This window comes from Taeniopygia guttata, chromosome 2, assembly GCF_048771995.1.
Source record: "Taeniopygia guttata chromosome 2, bTaeGut7.mat, whole genome shotgun sequence".
Lineage (NCBI taxonomy): Eukaryota > Metazoa > Chordata > Aves > Passeriformes > Estrildidae > Taeniopygia > Taeniopygia guttata.
Genome location: NC_133026.1, coordinates 75,614,717 through 75,639,094, shown reverse-complemented (window position 1 = coordinate 75,639,094; position 24,378 = coordinate 75,614,717). Strand labels below are relative to the sequence as shown.

Below are 24,378 nucleotides of genomic sequence, written 5' to 3'. Positions count from 1 at the left end.
TAAACTACTTATGTTATAATTAGGAAAGGCACTTTAGTGATTTTACTCTAAGTCTTGTAAAATGACTGTTCCAATCTTCTGTTCTGGTGGGTTATCCCAAATTTTCTCAAATTTACATTCTGAGAAGGGTTTGTGGCACTCTGGTAAAATGTGTCCAAAAGTTATTGCTTTGAGTAGCTTTTTGCAATGACTTTTTCCTGGTATCTTTTCCATGGAAAATAGGGCATTGCATAGTTTGTCAATGAAGTACTGCTGTAACTCAATACTTTGGTATTTTTCCCCCTGAAGTTCATAGGGAATACATATGGCAAAGAAAATACAGAAGATGTATAAACAAAGACAAATTTGGTTGTTTTTTTTTTTTTCCACAATATCTGATATTTTTCTTAAAACCTTGGAGATTTCTAGGGTTTTTTTTCTGTAAAATCAACTGCATATTGATGTCTCTTGACATCAAGTAGTTTGATTTCTAATCCATTACAATTTTAAAGCTCTGTATATACAGGCTCCTTTAAAGTGGTCACTTTTTACTATCTCTTTATAGGATTTCATTAAGTTTGGGGGATCTGACAGAACCTGGCATGAAGCACCATTATTTCAATTCTCCTGTTCTATACAGCCTCTCCACAACTTTACATATTAGGAACTCTTTATTGACCCTTCAATCACAAGTTTTTGCACCCATTGCATTAAAGTTGGTATTTTAAGCAAATAGTGGAAAATTGACTGATTTTCCATTTTCGGCCACTGCAGAGCATTTTGGAGACAATCAGGAGCACCACTGTTGGTTCCCCCCCTCACGCAGCCCCCCAAATAATCCGACTAGCTCAGAGATAAGGGGCTGTGAGGGGAGGAATATCAAGAGAAGGGTAAAGGTATTCAAAAGAGGCTCTCACCCCAGGAGAAGTTGCTACTGCCCTCTTTATTGTGGGTTGTCCATGTGGAGAGCGGGGCAAAAGAGAGAGAACAGGAAATGCCAGGGGGTCTATATAGGTTTTGGACAGGGTGGGCTATCCTGGCTCTCCACCAACCCCGTTGGGGCAGGAAGGAGGGGTCCAGGGGTTATCTTGATCAGAGTCACAGGGTCCTGGGGAATGGGGGGCAGAATGCCCATCAGCTCACTGTAACACCTCCCCCTTATTTGTTAAACAAGCTTACAAGAATTCACTGGTCTCAATCTAACCCTGAGCAGGGTCCCAAACGCCAAGGTTACAAGGAACAGAATAACAAGGAGTAACAAAATTGATCTAACAACAGATGTCCACCACCCCGTGAATCCCCAGCCCTTAAACATTCTTTTCAGCATTCGCAGGATGACAACTTGGATGGGGTTCATCACAGGGTTGAGTGGGAGGTAGGTTTTCTCTAAAAGGGAAAAACAAACATTTTAAGAACATATTAGAGTTTCTGTTTCTGCCGGAAGAATTCATAGTCAGGAGCATTCCTCTTCATCCATTCGGCAGTGTCTTCTCTTTGAAGCATCAGCTAATTGCTTCTTTTCCTCTTTTGTCTGACCTGGATTCTTAGGGACAAAAGGTTTCACCCACTTTTGGAGAATCCACCAAGGGCCTGAGGGAGTAGCTACACATGCATAGCCACGGCCCCAGGTTACAAGTTCATAGGGACCCTTGGTTCCCCAAGTTTATGGATCCCTAATCAAGACCGGGGGATGCTGAGACAATTTGAACTGGTTGCCACTGTTAAAATGACGTACAACCGGTGGACTCATGTTTTCAAATTAACAGTTCAGAAAATTGATGGTAAACATGGCTTTACAGAGCCTCTCTCATGGAGACATCCACGGAGCTGAGCTGTTTTGTTTCTTCAATACCTGCTTGAGCGTCTGGTGTGTGCACTCGACTACAGCTTGACCTGTGGGGGAGTGGGCAATGCCAGTCTTATGTTCCACTCCCCACTGTTGGAGAAATTCCAGAAACTTCTTGGATACATATGCTGGGCCATTATCTGTTTTGATCGTTTTTGGCACCCCCAATACTGAAAATGCTTGCACTAGATGTTGTTTGACATGTGCAGCCTTTTGTCCTATATGAGCAGAGACATACACTGCCCCTGAGAATGTGTCCACGCTTACATGAACGCATTCAAGGCGACCAAAACTCTGAATGTGTGTGATGTCTGTTTGCCATACCTCACAGCTGCTAAGGCCTCTGGGGTTTACCCCCATGCCCAATGATGGCATGGCCTGGAGCTGGCAATTAGGACAGTTGGTCACAGTGGCTCGGGCCTGACTCCGTGTTAGCTGGAACTGTCGGATCAAACCTGGCACATTCTGATGGTAGTGCTGGTGACTCAGCTTTGCCTGTTGGAAAACATCAGGGGGACGTGCTTTTTCGACTGGTGCAGCAAGGGAGTCTGCTTTGCGATTCCTCTCTGCAATCTCACCTGGCAAATCGGTGTGTGACCTCACATGCATCACAAAGAATGGATGCTCTCGGTGAGAGATTAAATAAATTAGCCTTGAGAGCAGCCTGAAGAGATGTTCATTTTCTATTTCTTTGAGCACAGCCTGCTCTGCCCTGGACACTACTCCTGCCACATAGGCAGAGTCTGTCACCAAGTTGAATGGCTCAGAAAACTTCTCAAAAGCTCTCACCACTGCAGCCAGTTCAGCCACCTGGGGGGTTCCCTCCACCAGCTCAACATCAGCTTCCCAAAGCTGAGTCTGTGGATTTCTCCAAGTCATCACCGACTTGTGGGAAGCCCCAGAGGCATCAGTGAACACTGTGAGAGCCTTGAGTGCCCTCCGGCTCCTTTTCTCTTGAGGCATAAGGTGGAATCCCTCATTGAACAACTTGTGAGATGGGGCATGGACTGATATTTGTCCCCTGTAGCTGTCCAGGGATAGCTGGAGACTGGCACTGCTCTGGAGCAAATGCTCAAACATCCCTTTGGCCAGTCTCTCAGGAGAGTTCCTTCCCTCCTCAGAAAGCCTGACTGGAAGGTGGATACATGCAAAGTCAAACCCTGCTAATTCGCACAACCTCACCCTGGCCTTCTGAATCAGCTTTGCTATCAGCTCTTGTGGCCTAGTGATGGTTTTGGATCTTTGGAGCGATAGGAAAACCCATTCTAAGATTAAGAGTGGGTCTTCTGCCCCTCGGTCCATTGGAAAATCAACCCATGCAGGTGTGGCAGCTTTCCTAGAACAATGAACTGGAAAGGCACGTTTGGGTAACACTGATGTGTCTGCCTCTCTTATGTACCTTTTCGATTACTGTCTTTGCCTCCGGGGTCAGTTCCCTGGGGGAGGCCAGCTCCCTCTCCTCCTTCAATAGTAATTGAATAATAAATTGAAGAGAGGTTCTAGGTCCTCATTTGTGAGGCCTAGCCAGGGCCTTACCCAATTTAAAGACCCACACAGCGAGTGGAGGTCTGCTAATGTTCTGGGGTTGCAATTGATCTCCAATTTGTGAGGGACAATAGTCCTTGCAGAGATTTCTAGGCCCAGGTATCTCCAAGGTGGCATTCTTTCAACTTTGTTTTTCTGCAATTGAAATCCAACAGAGGTTAAAACTTTCACCACTAGGTCAAGCGTGTATTGGAGTATAGAGTCATTGGGAGCACACACAAGCACATCATCCATGTAGTGAAGGATGGTGGCATCCTTTCTCCCTGCACGTACTGGAGACAGTAGTGCTGCTACATACTGTTGGCATATGAAAGGGCTGGATTTTAAACCTTGGTGCAATATCTTCCAGTGGTAACGTTTCATTGGGGCTTCCCGATTGATGGTAGAAACTGAGAATGCAAACCTCGGGGCATCTTCAGGGTGCAATGGAATTTGGAAGAAACAGTCTTTTATATCTAACACAGCTAATTTCCATTCCTGGGGAAGCATAGCTGGACTAGGCATCCCCAGTTGGAGAGGTCCCATGTCCTCCACAATTTTGTTTATCTCTCTGAGATCATGGAGCAATCTCCACTTGTCCTTCCCAGGCTTCTGTATTACAAAGACTGGGGAATTCCAAGGGCTGTCTGTTTCTTGCAGGTGTCATTGAGCTACCTGCTCCTCTACTGCACCTCGAGTTTTTCACTACTCAAAGGCCACTGTGCTACCCACTTTGGGGTGTTAACCAACCACTTTAACTTGTGGGCAGGACGCTCCACAGTGGCTACTTCTAAAAATCCTGGGGTGTCTTAGGAATGATTAACTGGACTCCCCACTGGAAAATGGTATCACTCCCCCAAAGAGGAGACTTATAGTCTGCCACAAATGGGCGAATGCTTGCCGATTTCCCATCAGGTCCTTCAATTTGCACTACATTTTTTGAAATTTTTGCCAACGTAGTTCCTCTTATACCCTGAAGTTTGCCTGCCACAGGTTTCAATTCCCAGTGTGATGGCCACATGGTTTTAGGTATTACCATGATGTCTGCACCTGTGTCCAGAACCCCTTCCACCTGAAGGTGCTCTGACCCATGGGCTAGGTTGCATGCCATGGAGGGTTTATCCTCTCCTACTACCTCTGCCCAGTAGACTTCTGGTGATTTTCCTTCTACTGTTATTTCTACTGGGATGGGAATGGCTTGTGCCAGAATTTGTCCCTTTTCTAAATAGAATGGAGGGCGCAAACAGCGTGCCAACAGCATAAGGCTGGATACTTTTCCCTTAGTGGTCATGGAAACTATTTCAATCTCTGGAGGTGTGTATGCTATGTCCCCAATAACAAAATACTCACTGTCCAGTTCCATATCGTACGCCTGCAGGTCTTGTGAGCTCTTTGACAGGTCCAGTACAATAACTTTCCAATCAGTGGATCTGAAATTAAATCCTTTGGCAGTCACTAGGCGAGGTCGGCCTAGGGGCTGCCAAACCTTGTTAGTTCTGCATTTAACATTTTTATTTTTCTCTCCCCCACCACCATGATTCCCACCCTCCCCCTTATTTGTTAAGAGAGAGGCATTGTCCCGTTTGCGTCTTGCTATATTTATGTCTTTGCGCGTAGTTCTTTTGGCTGCAGGGATGCGCTGTGCACTCAGGTTTTTTGTTTGTTGATCTGTCTCTGCTTCTGGTTTTGAGGACAGTTTCTGGCAAAGTGTCCTGGTTTCTTGCAACGCAGGCAGATGATGTGCTGCAGCTGTTGTGATGACCTAGGTTACTTCCTTGGGCTTGGTGCAGCCGTGGCAAAAGGCTGTAGTTCTGCAGATGCTGTATGACTGTAAGGAGCATGGAGCAGCTCTGCTCTCCTGGCACAGGCAACAATCATCTGAGCAAGACTAGGTGCTGGGTCAAGAGGGAGACTGAGAATAATCCTACGACAGGTCTCATTTGCATTCCTCTGAGCCATTTCTTTAATCAACTCTGTTTGTACCCTGGTGTCTTGCACCTGTTTTTCAACTTGGCTTTTCAAACGATCCACAAACTGTAAAAAACTCTCAGAAGAAAACTGTTTAATGTTAATATAGCTGCATTTAACCTCAGTTCCTGGTAATTGATACAAAGTCTTTTCTGCAGCATTACAGATTTTTTCCAAAATCGATCTAGATTACAGTCTGGTTTGTTTTTCTGGGCATTGTATGTCTCCTGTACCGCATAAATGATGTATCATAATAGCATTGCCATCACTTTCAAGGGCTTCACTGGGTGTATGTTGTATTTCTTGTAAAATTGTTTTCAAAGCAAATTTCCACTTATTTTCCCATATCTCATATTCAGAAGGTGTTAGTAAACATTTAAACAAGTCAGTGATATCTTTAGGTACCATTTCATTTGAATTAAACGTTGCCCTTATCATCCCTTTAAAAATCTCTCTGGACCTCCCAAATTCTCTCTGAACTTTACAGATTTCAGTTTTGTCTCTATATGGTAGTGGTTGATAACTTGTGGTACCATTTCTTCTTCCTAAATAAGCAACTGGTTCTACAGATGGTATGGGGTCCTCTCTAATGCCGGTAGAGCCAGGGTCTTGTCTCCCCAGCACCCTCTGGGTCCCGGTGAGAGGCAGCTCGCACTCCCCGTCCCGGGCTGTCGGCCTCTCAGTGCCAACTCGGGCCCCGCCCATGCTGTGAGCCGCTGGGCTGCCGTGCCCTGCCACCGCCGTGTTGTCATCAGCCCTGGGGCTGGGAGCTGTGCGGGTGCCGGCCCCGCCCCCGTTCCCGGGGCAACACGGGGGCTGGCACTGATAAGAAGAGTGTGGGGGAGTGGTGGGAGATAGGGAGGCATTGGAGGAGAGAATGGAAGAGGGGTTGGAGGGTGGGGGAAGGAAAGGAATGTGGGGGGGAGGGGGAGCAGGTCGGAGCACATGGTGGCCGGCATTATCCCACCGCATGTCCTTCAGAGACACTGCAGTGCTCTCTGAAGCGAACTCCGAACTATATTTCTCAGAAAAGCAAGGTGTTAGAAGGGGATAAGGGGTGGGTGAAGGGGTTTCAGGGCTGGGATATTGAGGAGGTGGGCAGGTTGGGGAAAAGGAAGTATTCGAGCTGTGGTTCTGCATTCGTATGCTTCTTTTGCTTCCAAATTTTTTTTTCGTGCTTGTAAAAATATCAGAATAAATCGAGAAGCTTTATGTTCACCATTTTTGACTTTTATAGTTAATATCTGTCCAATTTGGTCTCAAAAAGAAAGCGATATCAGTTCTTGCACAGTGAAATTTGGTATTTCTGCTGCTAGCCAGCATATGAAATGCAGGAAGAGCTTATTTGAGAATGATACATTGTTTAAGATATTGCTAAGGTGTGTTAGTGTGCTCTTTTGTTCCAGTGACAGTTTTGTACCCATTATTTTATTCGTATCGCTGGTCTATTCTCTACCAGACTTATAACACAGTACGAATTAATCGAATTTCCCTCAATCGAAATCTGTGTGGGGGAGGCGGGGGAGGGGCGCTTGTCTTGCCGCTCGCTGGGGTGGCTCCTGCCCTAACTCTGGGGACAGGGTGTTCCCGCTGCTTGCCAGAGCTCTCTCCATTCATTTCTTCCCTGGGGAACGTGGGTATTGTCAGCCCACTGGTTCCACGCTGTCTCGCAGAGGGTCCCTGGCACCCCCTCTCGCAAGCAGCTCCCCGCAGTCACTTATGGTAACTCCTCCCAGCCAGGCGTGGCCCAGGGTGATGCGATCGAAGAACTTACCAAGCCTGTGACCTGCGGGGTTCGTCTGTGAACTTGTCTGGGGTCCCTCGCCAGCCGGCTCGCATGGGGTACTCAGGCAAGGTCCCTGACTTCTCCCTGTCACTCAAAGCCTTTAAAGGTAGCTAGAGTAACAGGGCAGTTGACTGTCCCAAAAGCTACTCTAGGTCCTTTGAAAGAAGGACTCCAGCTTCTGCGTGGGCTCAGGGCAGCACACGTTGGGTGCCAGCTGTAGTTTCCCCCCCTCACGCAGTCCCCCAAATAATCCGACTAGCTCAGAGATAAGGGACTGTGAGGGGAGGAATATTAGGAGAAGGTAAAGGTATTCAAAAGAGGCTCTCACCCCAGGAGAAGTTGCTACTGCCCTCTTTATTGTGGGTTGTCCATGTGGAGAGCGGGGCAAAAGAGAGAGAACAGGAAATGTCAGGGGATCTATATAGGTTTTGGACAGGGTGGGCTTTCCTGGCTCTCTGCCAACCCTGTTAGGGCAGGAAGGAGGGGTCCAGGGGTTGTCTTGATCAGAGTCACAGGGTCCTGGGGAAGGGGGGGCAGAATGCCCATGAGCTCACTGTAACACACCACAACTTGATCCCCAAACTATCGATGATCTAATAAATCCAGAAATCCATTCTACACTCTGATATGATAACCAACTGCATAAGAGAAACATGTGAAAACTTCCCAGTTAAAGGTCCCTTTAAAATCTTTAAAATATAAGCACTTATCTTTCTTTTTAAAAAATCACATTTCTAATTAGAAGCACAGGTATTATCCATCTAATTTTCCAGTATTTTATGAACTCCGATAACTTTTTCAGGTTAACATCACCTGAAAATCTTATCAAGAAGCTCTCTTTTCTTCTTTTATGTTCTTCTATATGTTAAAAACACATCTCCCCATATAAAAAAATCGCAGATTCTTTGCTTTTGAACATGCTTCCATAGATCTGCAAGTCCAACTCCTTTGCTCAAAGCTGGATCTACGGTGTACATTGCTCTGGGCCATTCCAATTGGGTTCTGAATGTCTCCAAGACAGAATCCACAACCTCTCAATGTGACCTGTTCCAATGTTTAATTAATCTCACAGTCAAATCATTTTTCTTATTTGGTTTAAATTTAATTTTCTGTACTTCAATTTGTGCACATTGCCTCCAGTCATTATACTGGATATTACTCAGGTGAGTCTTTTCTGATGTTGATCATCTTTAGTCACCTCTTAGACTCCCCCTAACAGTTATCTAAACAGACTGAGAAGCTCCTTCTGAGTCTTCACATCTCCAGGCTGAACAATCCCAGCTTTTTCAGCCTCTCCTCATGTGAGATATACTCTAGTCTTCATGATTTCATGCCCCGTACTGGATTTAGTCCAGTATGTCCATGTCTCCTTTGTACTGAGGAGCCCAGATCTGGGAGCATTCCTTATGTGGCCTCCCCAGGGCTGTATAGAGAGGAAGGATCACCTCTCTGAGCCTGCTGACAACAGGTTTTCTCACCCAGTGCAGAATGGGGTTGACCTTCTTTGCCACAAGAGCACATCACTAGCTCACACCCAGCTTTCATCCACCAGGATCTCCACCATGTCCTTCTGCTATTCACCTGCCAGTTGGCCCTGAGTGTGAACTGGTGCATAGGATTATTTCTCCAAGTGCTGGACTTTATATTTCCTGTTATTAAATCTCTCTTCATGATTTAATTTTCCTGTTATTAAACATATTTTCATTTCCTGTTCTCCCATTTCTCTAGCCTGCTGAGATCTTTCTGGTTTTCAACATGACAGTCTGATGTATCAGCCATTGCTCCAGTTTTGTGCCATTTGCAAAGAGAGTGAGAGTGGCTGAGAAAGAACTCGGTTCCACATACCCCATCAGAAGCCACCAGGAGTACTTCCTAGTGACTGGTCTCCAGCTGCTATTTAGGCTGCTGGTCACAGCCCTTTGAACCTTCCATTCCAGACAATTTTCCATCTACTTCACTTTTCATTTATCTAGCCTGTTCTTCTGTGTGTCTTACTCTTACATGAATCTCTCTCAATCTTCCTTAATTCTTACCAGCTAAGGAGGTAATTTTGGAATTCTAATTACTTCCTATCATTGAATGCTATCATTATAATGAATTCTAATTGACAGATTCTATGCTAGTCCTTAAATTAACTCAGCCTTAAGTTTTTCCACTTCCAGTGGGACAGATTGTACTCTTGGTATTACTATACTATGACTGTATTTCTTTCCTCTAAATCAGTCTTTCATGTGTGCATTTGCTCTGTACTTTCCTATTCTCTTTACTTTTGTCAAAGATTTGTTTAAAAACCTTTACTTGGATCAAACAAATTATATGTTCTCCCTTTTCAAATAGACCTTTGTAATTTCTTTTCAAAGAATTCTAAGTCAATTAAGTTGTAATAATTCTATGTGAATCTGTATTTTAAAGTATTACTACTACTGTTAGTATGACTACTCCTTCTCCCTGCCCCAGATGTAGTCTCTAGATCCTTCAACATAAACTATAGTACTACTTTATCATCTTATTTCCTAATACCACAAAGAGATTTCAGGTTACACCAATAGTGAAACAATCAAAGTAAATGCTTCTGGACTCAAAAATTCCACTCTTCCTCCCTGTATGCTGCTGTTTAAGAACAATGCATGTTAAAGAAAGAAAAGGATTGCCCATCCATTTTTACAGTAATGGTGTGCTTTAAGAAGTAAGAGCACAAACAGAAAAAAACTGTGGATTATTACATCAGCATTGCTTCCACAGACCAAAGTGACAGGACTTCTTCAGATTTCAGAGAGGACATTTGAACAATGCAGACAGTATATATATCACATACAGAGATGAAAAGTGAAAGTAAATATCTGAAAATTTCAGAAAGAATAAGGTTGAGGCATCACAATCAACATATCACACATTTGGGGTTGCAAATAGTGGCCAAAAGGATGATAGGTAGAAACTGAATTCTATTAGTGAAATGTAGCCCAAAGTGAAGAGAGGAAAGCACTTCAAGAAACTAACTACAATCAACACTTTATACTCACAGAGCACCTCTTGTTGCTGAAGGAATAAAATATTTATGGGCCTTACAGGTTCTGCTGTGTTCTTGGCCAAGCAAATGGTGTCAGAAACTGCAAATGCTTTCTACTATATCAGAAAAATTTGAGGACTACCACTCCCACAGCTAAGTAACACTTTTGTCATAGCCTTTGACTGATACTATGGCCTTAGTCTTAGTTCTGCAAAACCTTGTGCTTGAAGTTGAAAGCAAAAGCCATAAGACTAGATATGGGATCTATAACACTTAAAGGAGCAGCTTCAGCCATAGACAGCATATGCTCCTTGCTTCACCATAAATTCAATTATTAAGTTCACACTGGATTTGGAAGAGAACAGTGTTGTAATTTCCAAATTACTGCAAATAAAAAAATGGTTGAGGAAGTAGACACAAGGAAAGGCTGTCTGTCATTTAGGCTGACTATCAGTCTGTCTGTCATCCATCTCTTCCTCACTACTATCTCTTCCTTTTTTCATAAATTAATTGTTTTTCCAACTGACACTATAGATTTACTAATTTTTCCAACTCCAGCTTTAACGGTAACAAAGGCAGTGCAAGGGACAAGAAAATCAGATTTGTGTTTTCCTGTAACAAATTGTACCTGAAACAGATTTCTAAGCAGAGTATCTAAAAATAAAATAAAATAATAAAACAAAAATCAAACAAAAAAAAAAAAGGGAAAAAGGAGTATAATTCTTACAATTTATTCCATTCTGTTTTAGTTATAAGCATAATCCTCCTTCTTCATACTATTCTCAGCATGATGCATGTGCCAGCACTCTATTGATTATGTGAAACAAATAATGAGGAGAAAGCTATGTTTAAGTTTTATGCTATTGAGATTTCTTTCTAGAAAATAATTACATTTCAATGGCTTCCAAAAAAGGACTCATGAATGCTCCATTTTTCAATGCCCCAGTGTAGCTTTTAAATCTTTTTCTTTTCATTAACAGTATGCACCTGTTTATGATTAAGCTTTAATTATATTTTATTTCATACTGAATTCAGTTTTATGAACTGAACTGACATTATATATATGGCAACACTGTCAAGCACACAGGAGTGTAAGTGTTCATTTTTTCAAGGAGCTAATCATAAAATTCTAGATCCTATTATTTACTATAGGAAAGTACTTAGGTCAAAATGTCAATTTAGTTCTGAATGCAGGTACAATAATAAGAAACAATTTGTTTTCTTTATGAAACACATTCATGCTGCTTATTCTGTAGCATGTGCTAGTTCTGTAGTGGCAGAACAGATTAAATTTTAACCAAGAGATGAAACAGGCTCAATAATCAGTGGAACCTGTTACAAGTAAAACCTGCATTTTATCATTAAAAAAAATAATAAAAAAGAAAAAATGAATATACAGAAACGCATTTCACAGTTTCGATCACTGAAAGATGGTATCATGAATAGTGCTTAGGAGGACTGAATCTATCAACCCAGGATGGGACTTTTTCTTTCTTCATTTTCCTTGTTGAGTTATTTAAATTAAAAACCTTGACTGTGGGAAAATAAAGATCCTGTAATAAAAAAGACTAACAGAAAAGTTCTTTAAACTGACCTTGCCTCAAGTAAAAATATTTGTTTTAGACTCCTCACCCTGATGGCTTTTGATCATTGCAGGGCTTATCTGAGGCAATGGATATTCATCAAAATTAGAGGACTTTCAAATGCACGGGTAAATATTTATTGTATCTTGGCAATTTGCCTATTAAAAGGTCAGAAACATAATTAGAAACTACTAGGCATCTGTGAAGTATAAATTAACATGGGCATACAATAAGCATGCAATTTGCTAATAGTTGATAATAGATACAAGAAGGAAAGATGAATTTCTCAGACAGTACTACATAGTGTTAACTTGTAAGACATATGAATTGTGAAACACAAATGGGACAAGCTGTTGATTTTAGGAGATTAAATGCTTAAAAATGTTGCTGGGCAATTTGGCAGCCTTCTGTCCCATTCAGAAAAATGTGGCATATTTACACAGGTGAAGTCACATAGACATGTGATTTTGTTTAATTGTTCTGTGAAGTTAGAGTATTCACAAACATAAAGAAAATTCTCCTTTATCTGGACTAGTGAAAACCCACTGTTGTTAAAAATAACATAACATATTAAGGTAGTCTTTCTTAAAATCTGAGAGTGATAATTTTCCTTTCTAATTTTATTTTTCATATTATGTGCCAAATAAATTATTTACCTATCTCAGAAGCAGCCACTGTGATGTTGTACCAAGGTGTCTCCTCTCTGTCAAAGATTTTGGCAGTCTTAATGGTTCCAGTACTAGCATCAATGGTGAAATACCTATCTTCTTCTGTGTTATGATCAATGAAATATCTATGAAGAAATAAAACAATAAATATATATTTGTTGTAGTATATATATAATCCAAAGTAACAGAAAGCTATATATGAATTTACTTTCCGGCTTTTAAAATCACAGACACTTTTAAAAACAACCTATCTATAATTTGGAGAAATCGAAAGTAACACCGTGTTTTATTTCTTTTGATACATAACAATATTTCTACCATGAGTCACAAAAATATAATTGCTAGCAGGTGGTATTTTGCACGGCAGTATACAACCCTGTCAAAGGTAAGATATATATGTGTTTTGACTAAAAATGATGAAATGGAAAAGCAAAAAAGAAAGCAGAAACTAAGATACTATTATTCGGCTTATTTACCTGTCACTGCAAAGCAGTGTGATCAGCCTTGGTCCCTGTTTTGAAGCACACCTCTCTGATGTTAACTTGATGACAAGGTAACACATAAGTCATTTGGAACATCACTATTACAGCATATCAGAAACATCTGGTTCCCAGAGCAGCCATTGACAGTACCCTAGAAGAAAAGCTAAACTTCCCTGCTTTACTCCCTTGGTTTCTGGGCACTTTGCCTAGCAGGGGAACTCAAAGCCTTGAAGTGGGTAATGGAAGCAGAGGGAGCACAAAAGAAGAGATTGATAAGACTTTTCTCAAAGCTGGAATTATTTACAATGGCTTTTAACAAATGAAGCAATTACAGAACTCTTCCAAGCCTTCTTGACTAACTCCAGAAAAAAAAAAAAAGAAAACAAAGGAAAAATATAATTTTTATACCATAACGACTTTTCCTGATAATTTGTCATCCCTACTTTCATTCTGTGAAATTCCATATATATTTAATATATGGAAGGCATATCAAGATTAAAATTATTTATTTGCCCCATCCAATCACTCTTATTTTCACATCACCAGAATATATTTCCTAGCTAATAAAAAGAGTGATGCACATAAAAGTTGCCAAGCACAAATCAATTAAAAATAAGTTTTATTTCACTCACAATGTACTTATTTATACTAGTTGTGTAAATAAAAAGCAAGCAAACAAACATTTAATCGAATGATATATTAAAGGCAGAGATGATGTGAAAAAGTAAAAGAAAGCAAGCACTTAGAAGGGAAAGCAGAAATCTGAATGAGTCACCTTAACTGGTCAAAGGATTGAACACTCAATGGAAAAGCCAGATAGGGTTTGGTGACTTAGGGTAGATCTTCCTTACTGGAGAGAACCTGAAACCCCCTCTCCCACCTGCCTTATAGTATGTCAACTTGCCTTTTGGAACTCCATATTTTCTTACCATACCTCAAGTATTTTCGGCAGCTAAAGCACAATAGTTCAGTCACTGGAAATCAAAGAAGCCAAAGCTAGGATAGAATATCTTTCTTTTTGTCTGTTCTCCATCCTTCCTTTCAATATCATGAAAAGTGAAAGCCCCAGTGCATGACTGTTGGAGTTGTTGGAGAGGCAGCAGATCTTAATTCCTACCCATTTTATGTTTTTCTGGAGCAAGGATTGTACTTACTCTTTCCCATAAGCTAAGTGAGAAACCCTTGTGCAGTTCATTATTACCAAGATTTGAGAATATCTCATTACAAAATATACCAGAAGTACCTAATAGTGAAAATTTGGATGTGCAAGATGGCAGCTCAAGTTGCTTCAAACAAGTGGACTAAGAACATCTTGATTATTTAGGTGATGGGGCAATTTTTTAGAGGTTAAATCAGGAAATTTTTTTTCAAAGGACATTATTCAGTGTATTGCTAACTGAATAGGAAAAAAGAAAAAACAAAAAGCAAAACAGTGACACTGCCAGAAAAAGAGCAAAAAAAGCTAGTGAATTTATACACAGCGGTCATTGCAAACATGCTTCTAAAAGTTGCTGTGGTTCTCCATGCTTGGTAAACTCAGGACAGGAAATAAAATAAAACTCCTGATGAACTTCAGAAATTTATTTTGCTTTGAGGAATATTGGAATCCTCTGAGGACAGAGATCACAGAAAAGAACTAAAATGGACCACACAATTATCTTCTTGGCATTATTTTATGTGGCCCTATTTGTACAAGCTATAATCATCTCTTTAAGACTGTGCCAGTCTCAGTGGAGAAGTTGTATCTCTCATGTCCACAGATAACATTGACTTCAACTATTTATAAAAGCTTGGAGACATAGTGGTATCAACCTCTAAAAATCAATAAAGCTGCCATATTTTCTACAGAATCATGTTGACATATGAACTTTGTCCAGAAGATACATGCTTCAGGTGGAGAAATGCCCCCATGCCTTACACTTTATGCTTGGCAGTGTAGGAAAACTGAACTAGAAAAAATAGTTGGAATGTTTTGATCATACTATTATTAACACAGAAATAACGAATGTTTGATTGTGTTGGGTAATACACAGATACACAAGTATCTTTTACATTATGAACTAGAAGGTTAAAAGAGAAAGTGTGAAAAGCATAATTGTCCTTCAGTTTTCTTGGAGATCTTTTACTGGTAGAGCTTACAATCAACTATGCAGTGATAAAATTTAACTACCTCTCTCCTATAGCTTTGTTTTTCTTGACTTTAGGAGTCTCCTGATAACAACAAGGATTATTTACTGAAAAAAAGAAATCAAATATTCTTTCCTGACCTGTGCTTATAGAACATGTGTACTGCAAATCCATATCAGCTTATAATACGAGAGTCTCATCCCTGCAAACATTAATTAGTCTGGACACTGTTTGCTTATTATCAACATCAGGCACAGTGACTATTCTATTAGTCATTATTGTGCTGACCCTAGAGCCATAAAAATAAGGCTATGTATTATTTCTAGCAGTAGCTTAAAAATAGACATTTCCTCATTGGGCTTCAATGAGGGAAAAACTTAAATCAATACAAATTTTTAGCTGCTGTTGTGTGTATATGACTTATAAAAAAATGTTACCTCTTCCTCTGAGCAAAGTACAAGAAAAAAAAGGAAAATATCTGTCCCAAAAATGAAGCTTGTGTTGAAAAACTGATGTTTGATTTTCTGATGAATTGTGATAATCTAACAATTCATTTTCATAAACGTATTGTAAAAGATTTTTTTTTTCTTTTTTAATATGACCATCTTTTTATAAATCAATTATTTAAGTGTTTTCTACAGAAACTCAAATATCTATTTAAAGAATTGAGGATTGGATTAATAACTTCAACTGTATTTTCTGTGTCATTAATGAAAACAAAATAATCCTGTGGTAACTCATTGTACTAAAACTTCCACTTCCAATTTTGGTAGAATAATGAAAATTTTAAAAAATTTATCCACAGTTGCACTTCCCTTTCATGTGCTAACTTTTGCATACAGTTTTAATTATTCACAGATTGACAATTCTTTTCTTCATCAATTACTAAATAAGGGAGTGGTACTTTCTTAGGTTTTGCCATGATTAAAATGTTCAGTTCTCCTCCATTACTCCAGATTCTTTCTTAAAACTGTTTTGTGCATCACATCTAAAGTAGCCATTTGCACTTCCCTGTTCCCCAACTTTCATGAATGTGTCAGTAAAACAAGTTACAGAAGATATTCCCACACACTAAAAAACCTAGGAATGCTAGTTCTTCTTCCAAGTGCTTTTAAAATATTTTGTAAAATAACTCTCTTGGTAAAGCAACTCATTTTTGTCATATGAGAGGACATTTAGAACAAGTTTCAATATTTTTACAAAGTGCTGGACAATTTAGACCTTTATAGATACTAGTCACTTGTTTATCTACATGTTGAGAATAGAGACTAGATATATCCATAAATACAGCACATTCTTGAGCCAAGGATGCTTTACTTAAGCTTTTGAATTTACTTCATCTGATAAAAAAATTACATTCATCTGGATAATAGTGGCAACAGACACAGTCATTCCCTTCTGCTACTACCCTTCCCTCCACATCTACTGATCTGCTTTTCAATGCTTTTTCTAGACCACAAAAAGATATAGCACAAGTTTTGAATTTCAAAGAGTGATTTCAAAAGAGATTTTTCACCTTAAGTCAGTTGATGGTTTCTGCTCACTTAGAATACATTAATTCAAAAATTAATTTAAAATATCCATTTGAGATATTTATTTATAAACACTTACTCATGACAATGCCATGTGACTTAGCATGCTTATAACCACTGCACATTAAATCTGCACATCAGAGCGGCATGGCACATGTTAATAAGGAGACTTAATTACAAGACATGCCTAGATTAACAGCTCTCCAAAAACTGTTTATATGCAAACCAGCAGCAGAAACCAATCTGAAAGAAATTTCATTAAAAAGAATCATGAATATAGAAAACTTAATAGTCACACTATCTGAAGACAATCTGGATGAAATTAAATACCAAAACTCATCCTGCTAACACTGGCAAATGCAACATGTGCCACGTTTTTATTATGTAGTCTCAGTGAACGGAAGTGCATTCCCAGCTTCATCCAGTCCTTCTGACCAAAGCAAGCCACTGGCTCTTCTGGCTTCGTTCCTCACTTTTTGCCTTTTAGTGAAGCAGTGAGTCAGTGATGACAGATATTCCCCCATTTTTGCTGAAAACTAAAAGCATTTGCGTCAATTGGAAAATTAAGCGAAATATATATGAATGATGGCCCTTGGGCAGAAGGTCACTATGGAATGTACAAATCTGCTTTCAGTATTCAACCTGTCAGACTCTAATAATGCAAAGATTGCTTAAAATGGAGAAAAATTTCAGAGGTGCTAAAGTAGTTTAGAAATATTAATTATCTCCAAATCGTTTAGGAGGCCTTCTGAAGCTAAAAGGCATAAGCATTTTCAGAATCTCTCTACCTAAATTATTGTCTTACTATTAACACCAGTCTATCACTGGATAGATAACTGGCATAGGCTGTTACTGTTCTGGTATGGTTCTATCTAGTTACTGTGTTTTAAGGACAAACCTTGAGTTTAAACTTTTAAAATAGTTTTGAGATTTTGTTTATTTATTTTATTTTTTTTAATCTAATCTTTTAGATTAGATTAAAAAATTATCTTTTCATTATGTTATTTTTCATTTAATAATTACCCCATTTATCAACTGTAAAAATGAACTCTGTTTCATATTTCTACCTTGGCTGCAAATCTCATATTGATAATAATCTTCCAAAAATAAACTTCAGCCAGATGTGAATTCAAAGATCACAGCACTTCCTGACTTCTGAGGTATAGGCAAATAGCCAGTCCTCAAATAACAAGTGAAGCTGTTTACAAAGAATTACTAAAAAAAGTCCATGGGAATGGAACAGAACCTTGTCCAACCAATTATATCTCTAAGGAATTATCAGTTAAAAGTCAAATGCCTTTATAAGGAAACCTGTTCAGTTAAAGATTTAAGCAAGAAACTTTACAAGAAAGAGATAAAGTACAGAAATTTTAATTTCATTTTATAAAATATCTTAGAAAAGGATGAGTAAGCAACTGCATAGAGTGAGAAAAGGAGGTGTATCATGACAAAGCCTGAGAGCACCAACCAGTTGACACTCTCTGTGTTTGACCAGCTGGAGAACAACAAGAAGTGGCCCATGCTGGGACATAACTTCAGTGTGTGCCTTTTATCTCTCTCTGACTTCTGACAGCAGTACTCATGAGCCTGGGAACCAGCAGCAAAGCCTTGAACCCAAATGTGGTGGTGGGGAGGCATTCTGTTGTTGTGACTGTCATGCACCTCAGTACCTTCATTCCAGGGCCAATTTCCCCATAGTTCAAACAAATTCAGCCGCCAGGAGAGAAAAGGAATTGTGAAATATGACTGAGAAGTCATGCCAATCAGAAGGCAACCAATTTTCTCCCTGCAGCACGTCTGTTACATTAAGGAGACACCTGATGTTCCAGAGCTCCTTGGCAGAAGACTGCTACTGAGAACTGCAGCCTTCAATTGTGCTTTCCATGTGTGAAAATTGAATACATTAGAAGATAACTTGGATAAGGTATTCCCTCTGTTTACTGTTCCCTTACTCTCTTTTCAAACAGACACAGCATAACTTTGAGAAAGGTGCTATTCCTCTAACAGCATTTAAAGGAAGTTGATTAAATATGCTGTTCCCACTGAGATCTCTCTGGTGCTGGCTGCCAGCTGACATCCACCAGCTGATCAGCAGCACCTTGTTGTTCCCATACAGGACTCCTGGCTCACCTCTCATACTGAAATCTCAGCACAGCCAGAGTGGCAATGTTCCATGGCCCAGTTCTAAAGATGTGAGTTGCAGGCTCCCAGGGTATGCAGGGGAATTCACAGCACTGAACCACTGTCTCCCAGGAAAGTCTCTGAGAGGCAGACACTGCTGGTTTGAATTTTATGCAAAAGTCAGCTTCCTGCTCCAGTTCTCATTCCCATCCTCTAGCACACTACTCACCTTGGACACAAGAAATTTGGAACATTGTTCATTTGAAGGAAATAAGCCCTTTCTAGACACCCATCATTTATAGCTGGCAGTTTCTGTCTGCATGTGTTAATCAGTGATCATTTTTCCAGCTAATTCTGCCAGTCAGTGTAGGCTAAGAATAGGCCACACCCTTCAAGGCATAATTCAGAATTCACAGCAAGATAAAGATTTGTCTTCTTTTCATGACTTTATTAATTTCTTCAGAGGATTATGACTGTCCAAAAGCATTTAAAGTAGATATGTTGACTGCAGAACTATATCTTATTATCTTACTAGTATCCAAATCACTTGTTATTCAAAGAGATTAACATTCAGACGCTAAGAAATAAGGTGCAGTCAGTGTGCAGTCAGTGTTACATAAGAAACACTTTTGAGAGTAGCATAGAAACTGAATTGATCTCAGAGAATGGGGGAAGAGGGGGGAGAACCTTAAAAATATAATTTAATGTTCAGCCCTTCCCTTTGATCCTTTCATGCCATTGTCTTGCACCTTCCTTTAATTTGAATCACAAGTTGAAGTTTTAGTCTATCTCTAGCAAATTTAAACTTTACATTAGAAAATATGTATAAAATCTGATTTTTTCCCCAATGCTTCATGTCTTTAAGACTTTGAGAAATAATTATAGGAAAGCATAAAACTTATGGGTTATGCTCTTTCATCTACATATAAGAATACCTCTTAAAATACTGTTTACTGAAAATTAAGATTGCTTTCTAAAGGCTGATGACAAAAAGTATTCACTTTCAGATGAATCTAAAAGATGACTATCTTTTACAATCAATGCAGAAAAAGTTAAAACAAATTTCTCTACCTAATATAGGAATTGAAAATAAAATTCCTACACCACATTAATTGTTATAATCATATGCACCTCTAATTAATGTTTTTTTATTATTCTTTCTGAAAGAAGGGAAGAGAACTTTGTTAATTTAAATCAAAATAGGAGAAGGGAACTATGAATTTATTACAGCCTCTACTTTTTTCTACTTTTTGTAATTTTTGTACTCAGTAGTATACACATGTATTATAACCATTATGATGTATCATCCATTTTAAGACCACAACATAAGACCTCTAGAAAAGTGGGAAGCAGGGTCATGGCTGAGATTGTACTCTTGTTCTTCACCAACTTAGCACAAAATTAAAAGTACATTTTTAAGACAAAATAAATTTTTAAAAATAAAAATTAATTTTTAGCAGAAAATTTAAAAAAGAAAAAATAAATAAAACCCAAACCAAAACCAAAGCAACAGGGTTTTTTCTGACTTCTGTTTCTTATAGCTGATTAATTCTTGTGAATAAAATGCATTATAGCAAGACATATTAGAGCCTGATTGGTGTCCAACAGAAAATTTATTTGAATTCTAAAATATTAATATAACAAATAAATCTAACAAGGAGCAAAAAAAAAAAAAATACAAAGTTGATTTTAGCCAAGCAATTGTAGACCTTCTGAAAAGAGAAGATGCTTATCTTTTTAATCATTTGACAGTACTGTCACAGCTAGAGTCCTGATCAGGACCTGTACCCCATTCACCAGAAGTTTTCTGTTAGATACCGGGAAAAGAAAAATTCTTCCCAGAAATGTAAGCAATGTAAGGTAAACATAATAAGTGGGTATAAAAAAATTACTAGAGGGGGCAGAGGTCCTATCATTAATGGTCAAAATACTGATTTACCTCCCATATCACTGCATGACAAAATAGCACTCAAAGTAGTGAGCTGATGCTGTTTTATTTCTATAATGGGATGTCCTATTTCTCAAACACTACTCTTAAGTGTATTAAGTTAACAAAGGTTTTCATTATCAAATGGGGAAGTTATTCTGAGGGGACTGGTCTATGTCATCAAACTAATTTCACTATTACATCAGAGCCGCAGAAAATGTCATGGTCTTAAAACTACATCTTAGCTCTTTTCTGAATCACTGCCTTGGAGGTGGCTTGGGGAACAGCTGCAGCATTATGTTTCTGAAAAACATTCCACTGGCAACAGAGCAGAGGCAGTTGGAAAGCTCCAAGGATCATGTGGAGTATGAGCTGTGCCTGGACAGACTCACCACCCAAGGATGACCCCGTACAGGAGGATGTCAGGGTTTCAAGAGGTGCTGCCCTGCCCTGAGGCAGCAATAACAAGCAATTAAAAGCTGTTTACACCCCTAATCTCCATGCAGGTCTTCTGTGTATGGTTTCAGAAAGGAAAAAAAAAGATAATTTCTAAGTGGATATGGAAATATTTAAAATGAATAATGGACTAAGAAAAAATGTAATTAGAGCATGCAATAGTCATGCTTTCTTCTGTATTGTGTGGGAAGATACTTTTCAAAATCCACTTGCACATTAGATATTTTTATAAGACATGACTTAATGCTGACCTTTTCAAGCAACAAAAGATATCACTATGGAAGCAAAATACTCGATACAAAACAATGAAAGGGGATTAGTTTCTCATATATGTTCCAACAGGGCAGTAATACCTGTGAATGAATGACAAATAAGGATGTTTTCTGTTGATTTCAAAAATAATTTTTTAGATAAAATTTTAAGTGATTTTCAAACTATTCAAACCCCCTTTATATTTAAAACTAATACATGATGAAGTTTTATTATATTTATTTCTTATGCTTTCTATTATATCTTGCTGTTTATATTTCAGTAGAATAATAATCTTATTCTAAAATATAGCATTTCAAAAAGTTTCCCTGAACTTGAAAAGAAAAATCCTTTCAAACACTCCAAATTGCCAATCAGATAAGTACTGAATGAAAAGACCCCACAGCTATTAGCTACATTTGTTATTACAGAGGTTGTTCTGCTGGGGTCTAAAGACTCAAACACTAGTACAAGCACTGGCAAAAAGTCAGTGCCTTCTGAAGACTGCTCAGCTCAGGAACAAGATGAAATCACTGTGATGAAATTGCAGTGAGGAAATAAGGACAAAACCCGCATTGTCCCCCTCTACTGATAGCAGATAACTTAAAAAGATTTCAACACTGCTAATTACCTCAACTACACTTCCAACCATTTTTCTGTATACAAGAGTTGTTCCTGCCATCAAATTAAACTGTTACTTAATTGGACAGTGAACAAATCACAGCACTGTATCTCATCTAGTAACTGAATAGCAAAGTGATATGGTTTCAACTGTGTGTGCCTAAATGCTTCATCAATCTCATACACAGCAGCAAGTGTCCTCATAAAGTGGAAAGGATGCACAAGTGGATTAGGGAACACTGATAAGCAAATCTTGGCTCTGAATCTTGTCCTGTAGCCTTACAGTATTGGGAGATGTATCTGAGCCATCTGGATAAGAAGTGCTGTTCTGTTACTCTCCTGCTACACAGAGATCAGCAAGTACTTATCTTCCCTGGATATTGTGGCCTCTGTTTTCTAAAAACGTTACACTGAATCTTCCTAATTACATTTTTATAATCACTATTTTAATTTTCAATTAGCTAGGAATCGTGGGGAAACAAAGAAGGGATGTGACTTCGTTACTTCTGACTGTCTTTCAGACTCACCAGGGTTTCAGACAAACAGGGGAGACATTTCTTCCAGCACAAAAGACTGTAAGTGCACTGCATGAACACTTCTGAGAAATACAGCCACCTCTGAGCAGCTCCTTTGCTTGTTGACTTCGAGTGGAGCATGGGGCAGGACCCTGCCTCCAAGTGCAGCAGCAGCTCAGCCTGTGTAGTCTGTCCCACTTCTCAGGTCACACCTCGTCCAACCTATAGTTTCCCATGCTGTAGACAGATCTTGAAACAATACAAAGCCCTTCTGTAGTAGTTAGTGTTTCTGTGTGAAGTTGAGGTAAGGGAGGGGGATTGGAGCTGTCCATTCTCAGACCAGCATTTCTGCTCCTGCACCAGGAAGCTCAAGGTAAACTTGAGGGCACAACAACCCAGCCTGATGTCTGTTTAGAGTCCCACATAGCAAGATATTAGTTCAGGTCTTAGTGAATCAGCACCTTCATAAAAAACTGACACTCTCACAAATGACATTCACTGTCAGTTCCACCAAGATGGATAAAACCTGGCTAGAGGGTGGACCTGGTCACAATATAATGCCAAGGATATCTGAGCTGCCACTGCCCTTTCCAAACCCCACCAACATGTAACTGAGTGAGATCTGGCTCCCTTCAGATCTTCATGGTTTGGTATGTTATGTTAACACTATATATTTTTCTCCATTGAGACACAGAGATATGGAAAGAACAACTCAAAAATGTATCTCAGTTGAGGGAAAAACACGATAGACACAAGTATGAACATTTTTTTTTCCCTCAATTATCTGAATAATATGGATACTTAATACCCTGTCCTCAATCACTGTTTACAAATTCAGGTTTGGAAAAGAAAAAGCAAATACTTAAATATCAATATTTTGAAATTTTTTCCTTCTGATCCCACTATCTCCAGATTACTTACCACCTGTTTCATCCCAAAAATCTACTTCTGGCCTTCCCAGGCTTTGTACAAACTGTTACTGCTTCCCTTTTGCCAGATTTATCTCTTTCTAGACAAAACTGTTACAGGCAACAGACAGTTGAATTATGGACCAGTCGAATATGCACTTGCCCTTCTCCAAATTTCCATGATGGTGATTGGTCTGACTGTGTGAATAGCTTCAGAATCATGGTATTAGAGCTACAGGCATTTGGCAGCTATTTTTAGCAAAATTTTATTATGTATGTTACAATTTAGGCACAAAAACCACAGTGGAAATTTTTCAAAGGCAATAACTTGCCACTAAGAAATTGCATATATTGATTCTCTGACACAAAACACTTTGAATCTTAGTCTACTATCACAAAAGAACCATAAAAATCTGATGTCTTCATTGCTCTGAAAAGATTGTTTCATCTTACCAAGACTATTACACATACCCAGCAGATGTCAACTCAGTCAGGAGTTGAATATCCCTAACTAGCTGAAGAAAAACTGCTTTTCAAAGATGTAATAATATGATTTCTATAAAAGCTATATCATTATGTCATGGAAAGGAAAAGCATCAAAACAGTTTTTCTGGATATTTTTTGGAAACTTTTTAGATCTACTGCCACCTTTGACACATGCATTTCATATATTGTCCACAAAATTCATTATTGCATATATTTGATTCTTTTGATGCTCTATTGAGCTGAAGCATGTTACAAAATATTGGGTTCATCCTCAACCAAAGTTTTGCAAAAATGATCCTGCTTGTCTCTAAAAGGAAGATGTATCTAAACCAGTTGCTGTCTTTAACAAGCACCTAGGACAACTACAGTGCAGCAAGCATGCAGAGGGCCAGTGCAATTTTGACAGACAGGGGAAAACCAGTGCTGTGACATTTAACATATGTACAGTAGGACACCACTGGAAAATTAGGCTTTTGCTCAGACCAGTGATGGGAATTATAGTGCAAACCAAATAAAGGCTGAAAGTTTTGTTACTAAATCTAATTTATACAGACTGATCATTACACTGTTCCGACATATGTTTACCTTTATGT

The 24,378-nt window shown here is 39.1% G+C and overlaps 2 protein-coding genes across 16 annotated transcripts in view; both read right to left on the bottom strand.

Annotated features, from left to right (window-relative positions):
- Positions 1-24,378, bottom strand: part of CDH18 (cadherin 18) — a 502,412-nt gene that overhangs the window by 32,887 nt on the left and 445,147 nt on the right. For 14 of the 15 annotated variants that reach the window (XM_072924261.1, XM_072924259.1, XM_072924260.1 and 11 more), the window contains one exon: positions 12,350-12,486. The exons of the other annotated variant lie outside the window; for it this stretch is intronic. In XM_072924261.1, the coding sequence (XP_072780362.1) occupies positions 12,350-12,486 (137 nt within the window). The remainder of the gene's footprint in view (positions 1-12,349; positions 12,487-24,378) is intronic. 15 annotated transcript variants of the gene reach the window in all.
- On the bottom strand, positions 374-6,457 carry LOC140682350 (uncharacterized). The gene is made up of 2 exons (XM_072924265.1): positions 4,700-6,457; positions 374-1,872 (listed from the first exon to the last, which is right to left on the bottom strand). The coding sequence occupies exon 1, from the start codon at positions 6,455-6,457 to the stop codon at positions 5,507-5,509; it is 951 nt and encodes a 316-aa protein (XP_072780366.1). The 3' UTR covers positions 374-1,872; positions 4,700-5,506.

Bases quoted from the DNA above. Each gene is read 5' to 3' on its own strand.
- LOC140682350 (XM_072924265.1), bottom strand. From the start codon at position 6,457: ATGCAGAACCACAGCTCGAATACTTCCTTTTCCCCAACCTGCCCACCT.